Below are 16,801 nucleotides of genomic sequence, written 5' to 3'. Positions count from 1 at the left end.
TACCACCTAGGGTTGTGAGTGCATATGCGCTTCATACTGCATAATGTCCTTAGCGCCATGGGAGAAAGGGTTGGCAGCAACCCAGGGTAATGCACCAAACCACTGCAAATGTGACATCAGCATTCATGAGCTTTAGGATGACAGTCGCTGGAACAAGGTCTAATATTTCCATAAACTCCAATTTTGAGACTAAAAGAAATCCAAAATCAGTTCAGGAAGGAAGGCCAAGCTTTATGACTAAGTAATCTTCTAACGGTGACATAACCGCATGGAGGTATATTGTTATTCTCGAGGGAACAGATTGTAGCTGTGCTCATCAACGGTCATCTATTTCAAATGTGCTTCTTATCGCACACCAAGTAGACAAACGCAATAAAAGACCCACAATGAAGAGCTGTGTGAGCGCTACGGGTTGTTTGAGGTGTCACTTTGCCACACCCTTCTGACGGTCACCTGGTCTCTTCGGGTGACCACCACAAAGACCTTCTGGACCTGATCTACCTCTATGCAGCCTCTCCTGCTCATACGTACACACCCACTTTCTGACATTCCCACTGACAAACACACTCACACCCCCCCTAGTTTCTCCTCCCCCCCCCGTGTCTCCGCAGTGAGCTCACCGCAGTGCGACTCTCCTCGCTCGCCGCCCTCTGTATAATAGAATATCGATCGCTCGCCTTTGCCGCAGTGTGTAAGCGAGCGTGTCTGACTGGGGCCTTCCAAGGTCATCGCCATGGCAACCTGAGCACAGGCTCCACTTGCTGAGCTGTCACAGTGCACAGGGGTCATGAAAAGGGGGAGGGAGGGGGGGGGGGTCTGCAGGTGGGTTGAGGGCCGCTACAACCACCTGAATTAAAGCGCTGCATGATGTCCAAGTAGACGTAAACTCTTTACATAATGAGTTTATTGCACTTCCAGAATTTAAATTAAACCCAATTTACATCAAAATTTAAAAACATGAATATAAAATAAAAGAAAGATTTCAGGTTTACAGCGTAACCTTCCGATCTAAATGTTTTGAGCAAATCTGACAAATAAGCATACAGACACCAAAGCATCATTTTATCCCCAATACAAAAAAACGATTACTACGTACTGACCTTCAAAGATATCAACCTAAACAAGGGAGATACCTCTATCTGAGATACCAAATTAATTTTTGTACCCTTTTAAGTAAAACATTTAGTTTTCCTTGTGCATGATCACCTTAAAGCTTTAAATGGCACTTATCATTTGGAAAATTCCTTTTTTTTTCTCAGCAGTTAATAAATGCAAACAATGCATTTACTGAATAAACGATCTATACATGATGAGTAATCTTGCCAGAAACTACATCGGAGACATCTGCAGCAGAGATCAGCATGTTTGAAGATATGTCAGTTTATGAGACGCTGCAGGGAGTAAAAAGCGATTTGTAACCAGAGGCATCCAAGGCTTAACATATGTAGTAAAAGGCATACCCTCTTATTCAAAACGTATCATTTGTATATTGAAGGTATAGTGTTTGAATGAGTCTGTAACAATAACTACTTTAGAGGCAAGACAAGGAGCATTCTAATACAGGAAATACAGGACACACGCAACAGATCTAGGAGCAGTTCTTCCTCAACCCACATGGCCGTGATAAAAGTGGGGTAAAGGTGATAACTGAGAGTTGGCTAGCAAACGCTGAGGGTTCAGCCTGCCCTTCATACAGGCTCCATGAAGAGCTCTTCCATATCAGATGTCTCGAGCTCCCGGAACGCAGCGTGGGAGCCAATCACAAACAGCGTCGCTCCTAGTAGGAGGCGGGACAAATGGAAAAGGAAAAGGAGAAGGTGAACAAAAAACAAGGAGAAAGAAGGTTTTCTTTCAGATGGAAAATGTTCACTTGTCAACCATGGTTTGAATAGTGTTAGTCCGATTTTATGTGTGCGTGTGTTTAAAAAAATAAATACACATCATCATTTGTCTGATCTTGAGATCTGTCAAATGACAATTTTATCAACCAAAATGATAAAGTCTAAATAATCTTACCTAGAACCCAAAACACTGCAGCTCCAGCTCCGGCTAACCAGAACACAGGTAGAGAAACGGCTCCAGCCAGACTCATCTGGTGAGGCACGGTCAGCTCCTTGCCTGGTTGACAAGAACATTGCAGTTGGACACACGTTTTATTTATAACCTTCAATAAAATTACTCAGAAAACAATTCTAGAGACAAAAAGCAGATGTTTCAAACATTTGAACTTGTACAAACACAAAGGTTCATATAAGAATCCAACACCAGGTGTTTACAGAATACATTGTATTTGAGAGGTACATAATGTTAGTGAATTGTAGGGCAGCTTTACTCACCCAGGACAACCAGTTTGGACTCCTGGGACTTGAGGTGAATTATGTAGAAGGCACCAGCAAACACAGCCAAGGCAATGAGCAGCATGGGAGAGCTGATACTGAGGAGGAGAAGAAATAACAACAGAACAATAACTTCAGCGTTTCCAGATTAGGTTCAAAGTTGTAATGATCGTATTTGTTTTAAAGAAATATCCCAAAAATGATTTTTGGTCTCTCTTCTAATGAACCCAGTGGCAAAAATCCCCCAGGATAGTAGGAAGTGTACTGGTGCGGACACAAATGTTTCTCTTTGTTGGCCCTTACATGCAGTAGAGGATAAGACCCATGAAGATGAAGGTGTAGTTGCTGTTGAACGTGTCCACGTTTTTCACCACCCGCTGGCACAACTCTCCAAAGTTGCGGGGTTTTGAAAACTTGCGTTGGTCCACAAAGCTGGCCCACGGTCGAATGGACACTCGACGCCTGTCAATCCACTCTTTAGCCATACTGACCGAGAGGCCTTTGGGGAGCCACAGCCTAGGAAAGAAGACATTAATACATATTATCAGGTGTTAAGAAATGACTAGAGTGGAAGTGCCCATGTATGTCCTTACATTTCACTTGGGGGATTATTTCATAGGATGGGTCTGCCTTGAGGATTAATTAACAACATACCTCACCCACACCACAGATTTAATGGGAAGTCATTTGGGCGACACAGAAGCATCATCACTAAAACTAACAGCGCAGGTCCTCACCGTGCCATGATGCCAGCTCCCCCTGTACCAGTTGGGTGAGCATCCTCAGCGCTGAACAGATCTCCAGCCTTACTGTCCATGTCTACGAGACAGTTCTCCCCCGATGGCGCTCCAGATGGCATCTACGGTCTCTGCTGTGAGGCAATATGAAAACAAAATGATAAACTATTTAATCCTTAATGCTTGTTCGGTGATGTTGCAATTGTTAGTGAAAACGTGTATGCCACAATGTTTCCCAGGAAAAGTACACATTTGACACTACATCACTAAACAAGTGTGAACAGTTAGGAACTATTTGTTTAAAGCAGCAGGTATATGCCTATACGCCATAACAACTAGTTAAACTAGTTTAGCTACAATGCAGTGTTGGGCATCACTAAGTGGAAGCCTGTTGTCATCAAAGGGCTCGGTCACTGCCACGTCGCTACACAAAACATACAAAAGAATGAAAGACAACTGGAGTATTTCACTGTGAAGTAACTCGGACAGTTATTAAAACTACATACAATGTAAATTATAGGGAAAAAAAGGAGTATTTAAGACGAATCGGAAGGTTGTTGAGAAGAGCACAGCTAGCATTCTCTGCTAACATTTCCACCCAAACAGGACCGGTGGTCACGTGGTTATCGTCGCGTGACGTTTTCCCTCGAATACAAAAAACAGGCCTGTTTGAAAGTGGAAACTCTATAATCGCGAAACCTCTTGTACTCACATACTCACAGCAGCGCGCTTTGGAAGGAGCGATTCGAACCTTTTGTTGTGTCTGGTTTACGGATGTGATGTGGATGTTATTTAACTTCCTGCTGTCTACACGTGAAACGCCGCCACCTAGTGACCGCAGCAGGGACTTCCCTTCCCCTGTTTTTGGGGGGGGGTTGTGGGGGTGGAAATATGTTCAATGGACTGTTTGTATTCATACAATTTCATATACGTTTATGGGAACTAATATGTGGAACAGGGCTGGTGTGATCATTTTTGCGCACAATTCAGTAGAATTGATATTGAATGTTTAGCTAGCGAACTGATCGCAGATCAGTGCAGTGAAACCGTGACCTGACGTCATCTACCAGACGGAGAGCTGTGATTGGTCAGTTTCTCTGTGTTATTGTGCTACTGTCAGTTCTGCCCGGTGCTGTGGGAGTTGTCCGGCCGACCAACCCCAATCGACCCCATCTAGCTCTAATAATGATGAGCGTAAGTTTTATGTGTATTATAATGTTTAAATCTTGCTTTCAGGTGCATTGCACGCGTTTATAGCCGTTTGTATGGACGCTGTCATAGATTATCAGATTAGGGCCCGTCGTGTGTAGCTAACGTTAGCTAACAAAGTTCCCAGCCAGGAAGTAACGTTGATATCGGTTGATATAACGGTACATTACGTATATCTTTCGATAGTGAACGGAACACCTTTAGCCTCTATTTATATATGTCAATACACCAAGTGTATCACTGGTTTATTCATTTTGCATTTGATCATTTAGCTAAACAATTCCTTTACGTTTTTTTTTTTGCTTATGTTGTTTTTCCACAGAGAAACGTGATGACGTAACGCGAGGTGGTAATTTGCTCCGACGCTCGTTGCTGCCCGTAGAAACGCCGAGAGCCCGCTTGACTCCTTTAGTAAGACTTTCTTTGAAACAACGACGACAACAACAAAGCACATTCACATCTGACTTAAATTTGCATTGCATGTTTCAAGACAGCGTCGAGCTGACCTCGAAAACAGGTAGGACTGCAGAGCTCACTGACGCGTTGTGTCTCCCACTAAAACAACGTGCATGCCGCTGACATGTTACTTTAAGCTTGCAAAGAGCAGGCGGCTGACTTTACGAGAACTGCAAATAACTTCTGAACTCTACACCTGGAGAAATCCAGTGTTACCTGTCAAATAACTTTTTTTCTTTGTGTCTTTTGTATCCTGAAAAGTTTGCCACAGGTGGGGAGGTGCCGAGGGGCTGTAGGCAGACCCATGGCTGCCGTGCATCACCCGGGGTGCCCCCTCAGGGACTCGCTTTACTGGGATGAAACCGAATGTCTAAACTACTATGGGATGTTGTCTCTCCATGAGGTCTATGAAGTAGTTGGTTGTCAGCTGACCGAAACTGACGTTGAAGTGTTGTCATTCCTCCTGGATGAAACTTGTCCCGCAACACACCCTCTCGACCCAGCAGATTGGACGGTTAAGCCCTGTGGAGGCGACCCAGGTGACTCGGGCGTGACCCCGAGTACCGAGCTTCTAAAGGCCTGGAAGCGGTTAAAACCTCGGGGCTCCAGGCATCCCTTAGCGCCCTCATACAAGCCCAAGAGTGGCCTTGAGCTGCTGTTGGAGCTGGATAGGCGAGGATACCTCAGTGATGGCAACTTGGAGCCACTATTGCAACTACTTCGAGTCCTCACTCGTCATGACTTGCTCCCTTTAGTGTCCCACAAGAAAAGGAGGACAGGTGAGGATGAAAGAGGTTGGTTCATTTTCAGGTTTGAGCCTCGCTCTACCGAGCACGTGACAGAAATATCTGCACTCCTGTCCAAATAATCTCTGCCTGTTCATTACTAACGCGTGTTTTTCTTTTTCAGTATCTCCAGACAGAATTAGACAGCGGTACAGAATAGACCGCCAGTTGGTGTGTGCCTCTGGAATGCAGCACAGCTACAGACAGGCGGAAATGCCTCTTCCATATTTCGCGCAGCAGTTGAGAACTGGTATGTGCAATGTATTATGTTATTTAGGCTACAGTGTTTGCTCAAAGCTTTTAATCCGGACGGAGCAGCATGTATCATTCCTTACAGCAAGTAACATTTTGAACTGGCCTTGAAGCCAGTGCCTGTTTTTTGGTGATGAGACACTGGCATCCTTCCTGATGTAGTTTGTTCCGTCTTCCTTTTGTGCTCGGAATGTACACGTGCATCATTTAAGTTGAAGGTCAAGGTGATAATAGACTAGAGCCGAGTTGGGTTAGTGGTGCCCGGTAATACACCACGCCCTTGTGAAAGGATGTTCGGAATCAGATATCACCAGAAACCGATTAACGCAGTGAAATTATTAACTAAACAGAAAAAGGAAAGAAATGTTACAAAAAAACCCCACAACATTATGCAATTAACATACAAATGCACTCCATCCATGCTGATACTATCCGAATAGCACCAACTAATTCCATGCTTGTTCTATCAGGGATCTACCCTCCTCTGCCTGAGCCACCGGGGAGGAAGAGGAGGAAGAAGAGGGGAAACGGCTGGAGCCGTAAGCCCAGGAAAACGAGCCGACCGGGGCCGCCTCCACCTCCTCCGCCTCCACCGCACAAAGCCTTCTGCAGTAAGTGCACCTCCTTCATTGGTCTCCTTTTTTAGCTTTTTATCTCTTGCCTTCTTAGCTTCATCCTGCCATTTTCCCTTCAGATCAGTCTCTCTACGTCAGACATTTTGTTGATTTCGTTTTCAATCAATTAACGCCACACTTTGTTTTGTCTCTTTTTAATTCTGATGTTGTTTGTCTACGCTGAACATCAGCTTGGGTTAAGTTAGGAGTTTTCCTACCAGTTTAAAATATATTTAATTTTTTCTTTCTCACTTCAAAAGAACAACACCAAACTCCAGCTAAATACGAGCTGGCTTGTTATCGGGCATACTAACATGGTCTCTGGTGTCTGGCATTAAAAATTCTGTTCACCGTCAACACCGAGATTCAACAGCTTTGTCTGATTCCCATCAAACGGTTCCACTTGGTATTTTCTTTGCCACAACACACGCATTACCTCCCTAACAGTGTCCATTAAACAACATCAGAAGGGGCCAGTTTGTTGTCCTTTTTCCATTTCTCCATTTGTCCTTTTCACTCATTACATCTTTTCTTTAACCCATTGGCTCATTTTCTGCTGCCTCTCTCGAGTTTGTCCGGTCGCTACTACGTGCAACCCTTGTTTGGCTTTCTCATCGAGCTTGACACGAAGTTGCCCCGAGACTTCTGTCAAACCTCTCATTTTATTCCTGAAGAATAATCTTTTGTAGTCGTTGGAAACGATCTAACCCTTCTGGAAAGCTTCACCATGTACTCCATTCTCAATGTCCTTTCCACGTTCCAACTGCCGCCTGCCTTGTTAACCAATCCATGCTCGACTCTCCCGACACAACAAGATTCAGATAAAACTAACATCATTTGCCTTTGTGTGACGTTTAGCCAAGTCGTTCATGCAGACCTTCTCAAACAATTCTCAAACAATTGTTCAAACCCGTTTGGTGAGAAATGCATATTAGAGCAAAGCACCGATGAAAGGGCAGCCGTCGTTAGCTGTGCGTGATGTGCGTGATGTGCCTGTGTGACGATGAACATGTTGCTGTCTTGACTCCACATTTGATTCCACCAGGTTGTCTCAGGATTGTGACTCAGATCGAGTAACCTAAGACTCAATGGATCATGGAAACAGAGGTGGGAGACTGAGGAACAAAACAAAAAAAGTCTGTCCCCCCCTCTCGGTCCGTAGATCCTGCAGTGTGCGCGGTCGTCTCAGTCGTGCGCTCTCTCACAAGTCTGGGCCGATGCCTAAGGTAACAGAGGCTCTCCCGCCCTTGTTTCAACAGGGGAGGGTGCTGCCAATTTGCTCTTTCTGCCTGTGGTTCATGATCAAGCTGCTCCCTTCCCCCATCCCCCCCTCAGGCATCCTAATTCGCTCCTCAAAAGACAATCATCCTGTAATGTTCTTTAGTGTTGTGCACTGTAGATGATTCCTGATCTATTTCTGACGAGGGTTGTTGGTGGCAGTCTCTCACAGAAACAGACGGTCCTCAGCAGTAAGCCGTAGATATTTCCCTGAGGTTTTCAGCTCATTTCCCAATGAAAATCTGGAGACGACTCAAAGTTCATTGAATCTCACTAAAACCACAATAATGGGAACATGTGTAGTTAAAGTCTGTTTTTAAATTCCCTGGTTTTCTAAACACACACAATATGAGAACTTGACACAATTTCACTAACATGTCCAACCGATCCAATGTCCTGGCAGGGCGCTCTGTGTCTTCATTGGCTTAAGGCTTGTTAGAGATCAGCCTGAAAGGTTTGCATCCTTGTAACTGAGTCACAAAGTTTGTAACTCGTTATGTTTCAAAGCCAACGTATTGGTGTGGATGTGACGACATTTTAGGTTTGATCTTGTTATGGTTCACTGTTCTGGCTCATGTCAAAATATTTGTCATGGTTTCAGTTAACCGAATGAAACGGATGATTTTTTTCTTCACCTTGCTGACGGAAGATCAGAACCAATCTTGACCCGCCAGGTTTATACAGATTACACAAACAAATAAATGGTACATTTATATCTGTAGTTGCGTTCTGATTCAACTTTGCGGTTTGGATCTTACTGCAGGGAATAAATGAATCATTTTAGAAGCGTAATTCAAAGCAATAAAGCCCTGTTCATATCCCGCAAAGACAAACTAATAATATGTTGGACATGTTTGTGAAGGTGACACCTTTTCGGGCCATCTTTTCCCTCTCAGACCCCATCAACTCAATTCATTTGGGCCACCTGGACCGTCATGCCAGCCAGCTCTGGAGTATCACGTTAAGAGACTCATGCTTATTTTGCACGGATACTCATTCTTTCATGAGGACTGGTCCCCCTAACCCATTCCAGACAAATCTAAAATGGCCGCCAACAGACAAAAACCCAACGGTGCTCTGCTGAAGGAAGCTGCTGCTGTGTGTGTGTCTCTGTGCCCCGTGTGAGGTCTGGGTGTGCGTTTTCTCAACAACAAAAAAAGGAGCAGAGATAGATGCCGGCCCTTTTGCTTCTTAACACTCCTCAAATGCTCTTTCTTGTCATGAATCATCTCTCAGATCATTTTCAGTGAAGTGTCTCTATTACATTCAGACATCTGCTGTTCCAAAATGCCCGTAAGGTGTTTGTACCCCTCCGCTCAGGGCTGGGCTTGTGCTGTCTAAGTGGGGTGCTTGAGAAGCTCTTACTTGTTATAATGGACACATTCCATTAATGTGCCGGTTGGAGCTTTAAAAAAGGTGAGGTGAGGGGGATCGGTCCAGGTAAGAGTGGTCCCAAGCATCCCACTTAGACAATGCCATGTTATATTGTAGAGCTACAGTAAAGCCGCGCTGATTAACTTGTCAGTACCAACTATTGCCCTGACCCGGACCTCATTACATCGAAGAGTAGTGAGTGCTGTGCCATGTCTGCTTGATGTTGAAAAGAACGACCCAGTCGAACAGATGTCCAACCCACTTGTGCTTGTCTCTTTCTCTCCTTTCTCTCCTTTCTCTGTGTTCACAGTTCTAAACAGACCAACCTGTGTCTCAGGAAAACAGTATCCTTACACAAAATCTGAAGGAGAGAACGAGCTCTAAAGGGTCAAACTATGCAAAAAGTCACGTTTGTCCATGGGGGGGGGGGAGAAGGAGAGCTCTGTCTCTCAGTGCTCCCCTAACGCTCCACTCTCTTGGTCAGTCGTTCAGCAGAGAAACGGATCGATAAAGAGTTGAAGCTCTCCGTGCCAAGTGACTCCTCGTAAATGGGTACTTAAACTTTTTTTTTTTTTTTTTTGTGGTGGTGGTGGGGCTGAGATGGAGGAAGGCAAACTGGCTCGTTGTTTAAAGTGGGAAAATGAAAGCTGTGCCTCCTAATGTCCTGTCCAAGTGGATGTCTCTGTGTCTGATGAAGCGTGAAGTGCTCTGTAACCCTAACAAAATGACTATCATGGTGTTCCTGTGCTTTTAAATGGCCTTCTCCTCAGTGCCGCTGTCCTCCATCCTGCTCGCTATGAACCGGGGACGCAGAAATGGGGGCCATCCATAAATACATTAATCGCATAAAGGGGCGGTTGTTTGTCATAGCCACAGCCCCCGTACAGTGTAATGACCCAAAAGGTCAAACTGTAAACGTTCACTGATGAGCTGTAAGGCTTGAAGGAGTTCATTGACACCCAAGTAGAAGGGTGTAGTTAGACATTTTCTGATGAATCATAATTTATGGAATACTTCACATGTCTGCTGATTTGTCAACATTCTTCCACATATGTTGTACAGCAACATTTTGATTTGCAAGAATTGGACCACAATGTAAGCATTTGTGACGCCGATTAACAGATCCGGGCTTAAATTTATGCGTTGTTACACTGAGACATTGATCTTAGTCACAGTTCTCTTGCAGACTGCAGTTTTCAGTTTAATGTCTAACACGGGTTGTGCTGCAGGGACGATGCACCTTCACACTTGATTGTGGGGTTCGTTTGTTTCTGTTGGTGAGAGATTAAACACGTCTGTTCCTTGTTTTTCTTTTTATTGCTCATTTTTCTGCCACCTTACAGTTGTTTGCTCAGTTTTCATAAACCTCTCAGGGCCCATTTTCAACAAGTTATTTTTACCAACGTTCATTATTTAAGTATGACATACTGTCGGCAGATTACCATACATTTCATGATTGATTGTACTGCATAGAAGGTTATTGTTGCTTTGGCTCTTTTCTGTACCCTTCCCCTTCCCCTGACTCATATTATTGACTTGCCAACCTGAAAGCGCCACCATTTTCTTTTCAATGTTTGTCTTTAGACTTGGTGGCTGTTAGCTGCCGAGTGTTCATCAATGTTGTCAAACAATAAAAGGAGTAAAGTAAAAGGAGGGAATGAATACTTGTTACAGGCATTTAACGGGCCCCCGAGGACACGTCTTGATCTGTGGTATGACAACATAATGTGCTTGTATCTTTGTATTGTCAATTGATCAATCCTGAACAAAGGTTATAACAGATCAATATAAGTACTTCAAGACAGTTTTACTGACAGGGTTTAATCATTTGTCTTGTAACAATCTTACTGTACTATGTACTATTCCTGTGAAATCCATGAACAACATTTTTTATGCCTTTTTGTATGAGCTAATGTAAACTGAACGGTCTTCAACCCCCCCCCCCCCCCCCCTGCATGTTTTAAACCTTTCCCAAACCCCATCGATTTAAGCGTCCCCTTTGATCCAGTCGTCTGTTTTCGTAGTAATCTAATTACAGCCTAATGAAGCTCCAATGCAAATGCCAATGTTTGGTCACCGCTGTCCTAGAAATGTTAAAACGTGCAAAATCAATGCCTTAATTCAACATTTGCATTTCTAATGTTGACATTCTCCGAACTTCATCCCCCTGGAGTGTTTGTGCCATTCCCCTTAGCACCAAACAAAATACAAATGGAGAGGGGGTGAACGTGATGTTTGAGTGGGATCATTTATCAGTGGGGTACTTTACCAGTAGTTTACCAGCTGCAGACCTCGATGGGTAAAATGAGAGGTCATTGTCTGCCCATATGAGCGTTACCCAAATAACTCTGGGCCTGAGCGATGTGAAGATGTGTTCTGTTCCCCCTCAGTGAGCTTCTTACAAAACGCTTCACTATTCAGAAGCATGTTAAAGGGATCCTATACCCACAAAATGACCGTTTGTTCCATGCATCAATTGCTCTGCTCCCTCCCAACCACAACGGGCCTTTTGAAAGGACAGTGTGTAGGGTTTGGTGGCATCAGACTGCAACCAACTGAATACCCCTTCGCTCACATGAGCATGTGCGGCAGCGCGTGTTTTGCACTCTTTGTTACCGCAGCGTAACGAGCGGATCTGAGGATCACGGCAGCCTTCAAAATAACGTCAAAAGCGCAAAATGGTTTGTCGGTTCTGGGAAGGTCTCGCTGAGCTCACAAAATGATTCTTGGGTCAAAACTGAATGAAATGCAAACACAGCTATGAATGTTTCCTTCCAGTTTCTGCGTTTAGATCCCCTGAAATGCTACACACTGGCCCTTTTCAGTCCATTTCTTGGAGGTTTGGGTTGTTTTTTTTTTTTTCATACCAAGAGATGCAAATGTGGCTTTGAAACTGCTTGAAGAAATGCTCCCACACACCGTGGATGACAATGTTTCCAGTGAAATGGATATTAGTCGATGCTGTTTACCCTTTTCAAAGGGGCTCGAGTGGGGGGGGCGTGGATTTTTGTTTACAGCAAAAGTCATCAGCCGCTGGTTTCCACTGGAAGCTCTGGACTAATGACATGGGGGACGACCTCAGCGGTTCTCTTACTCAGTACAGTATGTATGCATCCTCTGATCTTTCTCGCTGCGCTGTTGCATGACCACCAATCCTGTTACTGCGGAACTCGGGCAGCTATCTGTCCCCCGCAATGAAGGTGTTGATATAGGAATGAATCGGCCAGATTTTAAACTCCGGACTGGAACAGAAAGCCCCTCCGGGGGCTTGACACTTGCTAAGTTGCCCTCATCGCTGCCGCCCCGATGTTCAGAGTTAAATCTCAGTACATTCATTTGACCATGAATCTATACACGCAGGACGCCACACTGCAAATTGTCCCGCCTCAGTTAACTTTTGATCTCCGGGCAGTCCTCTAGTTATCAGCTGACATGGATTCTCCTTTTTTAGAAAGAAAATGGACGACGCTACTTGTTCAGCCGCAGAGTATTTCTCTCACTGCTCCAAAGTATCAGACCTTTTTCCAACCTGCTGTAGAAGTATTTGGCACAAAGATGCACACAGTCTGGTTGTTCCAGCTCAAGGGCCTGACAGAAATTACAGTGTTTTTTTGCAGCGCCATTATATTAGTACTTGTCAGAAAGACAGTATTTGATTGTATGATTTCTGGTCCAGTTTGCATTAGTTAGATCCGGTCACATGTGGTAAATCTGTGCTCTTGAAGCACTTTTTTTTTCCTTTTCTTTAAATACCTGCTTCATGTAACTCACCACAAACCGTTAATAATTTGTCCTGTCTGTTTTTCTTCCCTTTTTGTTTTCCTCCCACGACCCGTCCCCCTCTGTCTGCTTCTGTACGTGGGCCTGTCCACTGTGACTGCACTTCTTCCTCAACCTCTATTTACTCCTTATTTTCTCTCTTTCCTCACTTTATCTCTGCCTGTCCCTCCTCCTTAACTTTCCGGCCCATCTTCACTCATCACTTTTTTTTTTTACTTATTTCCCACCTCAACTCTCGACCCCCCTTATTTTTCCACTGCTACTTCCCTTATCAGAAATCCGCCTGCGCGTCCGGGCCGAATACCTGGAGCACGATTCGGCCCTCCGGGAGGGCGTCTCGTCGGACAAGCGGCAGCCGCTGGAGCGTCAGTTTGAGTTGTTCAGCAAGGCCAACTCGCTGCTCCGGGCCAGAGACCTGGGTTCCATCGTCTGCGACATCAACTTCACGGAGCTGGAGAACCTGGAGGCCTTCTGGGGCGACTACCTGAGCGGGGCCCTGCTGGAGGCCCTGAAGGGAGTCTTCATCACCGACTCCCTGAGGATGGCGGCCGGATCGGAGGGCGTCTGCCTGCTGATCAGCGTGGACCAGGATGACTACGAGGAGGGCCGGATGCTGCTGAGAGCAAGGAGAATGTTGCCATCGAGTCATCGGGGGCGAACAGAGACTCACTGGGCTGTCTAGGCTCATCGGTGCGCTGTGTTCTCTTTGTAGAAAAAGGAACTGTTGGTGATGATGAAGGTTATCAGTACAGGGCGAATTTACAAGGCTGCCTCCTGTAGTTGCAATGCATGTAATAATCACTAGATGGCAGCTTTCACCATTGGTTGTTTGTGTTCGCAGCCGGCCTTACATTTTCAGAATGGTCTGTAGTTGAAAAATTACCTTTTTTTTTGTGAAAGTGAATAATAATAATAACCGATCAATGTGCTTTCCCTTGGGATTCATGCACAGGTGCTACTGTGTAGAACACCAGCAGGAAACGGGATGTACCAAGATTTTTCTTCTTAGTCTCAGTGAGAACAGGAGCGAGCAAGCCTGTACCAAACAAAATGGTAAGCCCCTCATAACATTATTAATCTTTAACTGATGTGCCGCAAAAGATAGAAAACTAAATAACTACAGTGTTGATACTTCACCTTGAATACAATATTCACACGCAGACGTACACCGATTAAAAAATCATATCATTCTCAATCAACTAGTCATCAAGCATTCGTCACCCTTTTTTCCAAATTTATGCATACATTTCGTCATTCAGATTCTACGGTGGCTCTCGAAACTCAAAATGAAAGCGGATCCCTTTACCCAACTAAACATACTTTGCCAAATTTGGTTGGTTTTTATTTTGTTTGAACTTAATGACCATATAAACTGGCACCTCTTCTTTAAAACTACAAATTCAATGGCAAGAAAAGTTTCTTTAACAATGTGCGACAGATCTCAGGACAGCTGGAGAAGTGGACTTTTCTCTGTACAGATTGATCTTTGTGACCAATTTTGGAGCGCGTAGCCCGCGCATATAGGCCCCCCCCAAAAAAAACCAACCGCTGTGTTTCTCAGCACCGCGTGCCACGCTAACCCGGCTTGTGATTGCCGTGGTCGGTGGATACGACTGTTGCCAGTAGATGACAGCAGTGATTAGGGCCTAGCCTCAGCAGACCATGGAAGATTCATCATCCGCAGCCTGTCAACAGCAACCCGAATAATACAACGGTGGCTTGTGTCCAGGCTTCGGCAAGTACTTCTCTGGGCAAGTAAAGCACAGGACAGTGCGTCGGTCAATAGAAGTGATGTTGGGGAGATCAAAATCAAAAGTGCACATCCCAGCTCCACTCAGCCCTGCTATGTAGACCCAGCAGAGGGGCTCACGGACAGCTGTCTACTCACCCTGCTGGAACTAATGCCTGGACTTCACTCATAGGAGACGATCAATAGGGCCCCTCCTGTAAGTCCCCCCCCCCCCCCCCCCACCCACCATCCCCCCACACAGGCACGACTTAAGCAGGCAGACTTGCTACTGTCTGATGTGTAGGGCTCCCCGAAGCGACGGGCAGAGGGAGCCATGTGTTATTACTATTATTATTATTATTATTATTATTAGTATGGTTGTATTATTCCTACAAGGAAAAAAAAAAACAAATTCAGGAGAGCGTTTTTGTTAAAGAAAATCTTTTGGTATGCCAATTCTGTTTGTAAAAATCTTTATACACGAGATATTATTTGTGGTGAATAATAAAGGTTTGTTGTCCTTAAAGATGTTTTTTTGCACATGGACCATTATTGTATCAATAACTAAAGCATGACACTGTGAGTTCAACAATTAACATTATTCTTTATATTCTATTCTGTTAGTGTGTTTCTTTTTGTTATTTTTTTATTCTTCCCGGTCCTGCACCCCGCGTACCTCTGTGTGCCCTCGTCCTGCCCCCAAATAGTCTGAAGAGGTCCATCCGATGCAGGTCACGGTGGATCAGGTCCTTCATTATTTCTCCCTGCTTTGAAGCTGTCAGCGTGTTGAAATTCTAGTACGGTGTTTGCTTCTCTTCTCTTCAGCCACCTTTGTGCTCCATTTTGTATGTAATGGCTCCAAACTGCTGGATTGACGCTTTTTTTTTTTCTTTTTAGTTACAGAAATATTGAAGAAGCATTCATATTCAGCACAAGGCTGCCCTGTTTGTACCCACAATGGTAATCGAACATAGTTGCCACTGATTCTTACTAAAACCATCGATGCTTTTATGAAAACATTTTTCGTGGCTGCCTCTTAGCTACTAAATAGATTTTAAGGTTTTTTTATTGTTTTTAAATATCTTTTTTTGCGTTATTCCAGATGCCCTTGTCCTTAAGGCTAAAGTCCAGCCTTTGAGACTGTGCTCAGGAAAATGTCATGGGAGCATTTTGAGGATACTTTTTTATGTTGAGAAATCTGAAAACATGGTGTAGCAAAAATGAGTTAATATGTAGACGGTCCATTAAAAAATGCTTGTTTCTGGATATAAACTATTTCCTGATATTGAGTAGAGACCTTATTGCTGGACCTCTCTGGACATGATTAAGTCCTCTGATGTAGACCAACAGAGTCCTCTGGCACATGAATAAATAATTAAAATGTCAGCAAAAGGGCACTTCACCTCATTTCAGTAACCACGCACAGTAATGAGGGACATTCTTTAGTTAACTGGCATTTCACCCGAGTAAATGATCCTCAAGTACAGATATTAACTCCCAATGACACAGGGGAATAAACATTTATTTAATAACCTCAGTGTTTGTACTAAAAGTGAAAAATGTATCTACTATCTTATATCTCGTTTAACTCCGTGTACAAACAAACTATGACCATTGATGGTTTTGCAGCAGAGCTACATTAAGTCAATTTTCATAGTATTTCAAGGATCCTTATTGATCTATCGTGCCTGTCAATTTAAATATTCAGTGCAATGTTACACGCCTGTCTGACTTAAAGAAATCATTATTAGATCGGTTAAACACACTGACGACATCCGCCCGCTAAAAATGCTGCTGAGGTTACAAATGAAGTTTTATTATTGACTTGCCATCATGGAGAACAATAAGCGGGACCAGCCCTCTGGGGGGAAAAGCCTGATAGGGCAGTTTCTACCCTGTTCAGAGTAGGTCTGTTTGATGGCCTGCTAAACTGCCCCAGGCCTGCCTCGGGGAAAACTGGGGGTTTTTTTTTGAAAGCCCAGTTTTCACCACACCCAGCCCTAAAGCAAGACCGGCGATGTGATGCCCACTGGGAGAGCCAGGCACTCTGTCTGAGAAGTCTGCAAAACTACAGAGATCCAACTTAAAGACCGCGGCCGTGTTACTCCTCTGAACAAAGACTCCCTCCTGGATCACCCTGTCGCTGTGACAGATTTGTTTGTCATAGAAATTGGGGCACATGTCTGGAGCACTCGTGGGGCATTTTGCTCCCAAATATCCAAGGACAGCATCATCGAGCAGTCCAAGCCTT

At 44.4% G+C, this 16,801-nt stretch overlaps 2 protein-coding genes across 7 annotated transcripts; one reads left to right on the top strand and one right to left on the bottom strand.

The window, feature by feature from the left end:
• Positions 1-886: 886 nt before the first annotated feature.
• On the bottom strand, positions 887-3,910 carry rabac1 (Rab acceptor 1 (prenylated)). 6 transcript variants are annotated; one of them, XM_037453461.2, is made up of 6 exons: positions 3,786-3,910; positions 3,074-3,207; positions 2,640-2,852; positions 2,337-2,434; positions 2,017-2,118; positions 887-1,777 (listed from the first exon to the last, which is right to left on the bottom strand). In XM_037453461.2, exons 2-6 carry the CDS (start codon positions 3,193-3,195, stop codon positions 1,689-1,691), a joined length of 624 nt encoding a protein of 207 aa, XP_037309358.1. In that variant the 5' UTR covers positions 3,196-3,207; positions 3,786-3,910; the 3' UTR covers positions 887-1,688. The 6 variants fall into 6 exon arrangements, with proteins under 6 accessions (XP_037309358.1, XP_037309359.1, XP_037309362.1 ...); XM_037453462.2 differs by having other exon boundaries at positions 3,794-3,910; XM_037453465.2 differs by having other exon boundaries at positions 3,825-3,907.
• Positions 3,911-4,106: 196 nt separating this feature from the next.
• On the top strand, positions 4,107-15,076 carry dedd1 (death effector domain-containing 1). The gene is made up of 6 exons (XM_037453418.2): positions 4,107-4,267; positions 4,605-4,799; positions 5,000-5,517; positions 5,648-5,773; positions 6,246-6,386; positions 13,097-15,076. Exons 3-6 carry the CDS (start codon positions 5,043-5,045, stop codon positions 13,501-13,503), a joined length of 1,149 nt encoding a protein of 382 aa, XP_037309315.1. The 5' UTR covers positions 4,107-4,267; positions 4,605-4,799; positions 5,000-5,042; the 3' UTR covers positions 13,504-15,076.
• The last annotated feature ends 1,725 nt before the right edge of the window (positions 15,077-16,801 follow it).

This window comes from Pungitius pungitius, chromosome 11 (assembly GCF_949316345.1).
Source record: "Pungitius pungitius chromosome 11, fPunPun2.1, whole genome shotgun sequence".
NCBI classification, from domain to species: Eukaryota; Metazoa; Chordata; class Actinopteri; order Perciformes; family Gasterosteidae; genus Pungitius; species Pungitius pungitius.
This window is presented reverse-complemented; position numbering and strand designations above follow the sequence as displayed.

Bases quoted from the DNA above. Each gene is read 5' to 3' on its own strand.
- rabac1 (XM_037453461.2), bottom strand. From the start codon at position 3,195: ATGCCATCTGGAGCGCCATCGGGGGAGAACTGTCTCGTAGACATGGAC. The intron at 2,435-2,639 runs GTAAGGGCCAAC...TCTCCTCCTCAG, and splicing joins GGTCTTATCCTCTACTGCAT to TATCAGCTCTCCCATGCTGC. The intron at 2,119-2,336 runs GTGAGTAAAGCT...CTTGTCAACCAG, and splicing joins GTCCAAACTGGTTGTCCTGG to GCAAGGAGCTGACCGTGCCT.
- dedd1 (XM_037453418.2), top strand. From the start codon at position 5,043: ATGGCTGCCGTGCATCACCCGGGGTGCCCCCTCAGGGACTCGCTTTAC. The intron at 5,774-6,245 runs GTATGTGCAATG...TTGTTCTATCAG, and splicing joins CGCGCAGCAGTTGAGAACTG to GGATCTACCCTCCTCTGCCT. The intron at 6,387-13,096 runs GTAAGTGCACCT...TTCCCTTATCAG, and splicing joins ACCGCACAAAGCCTTCTGCA to AAATCCGCCTGCGCGTCCGG.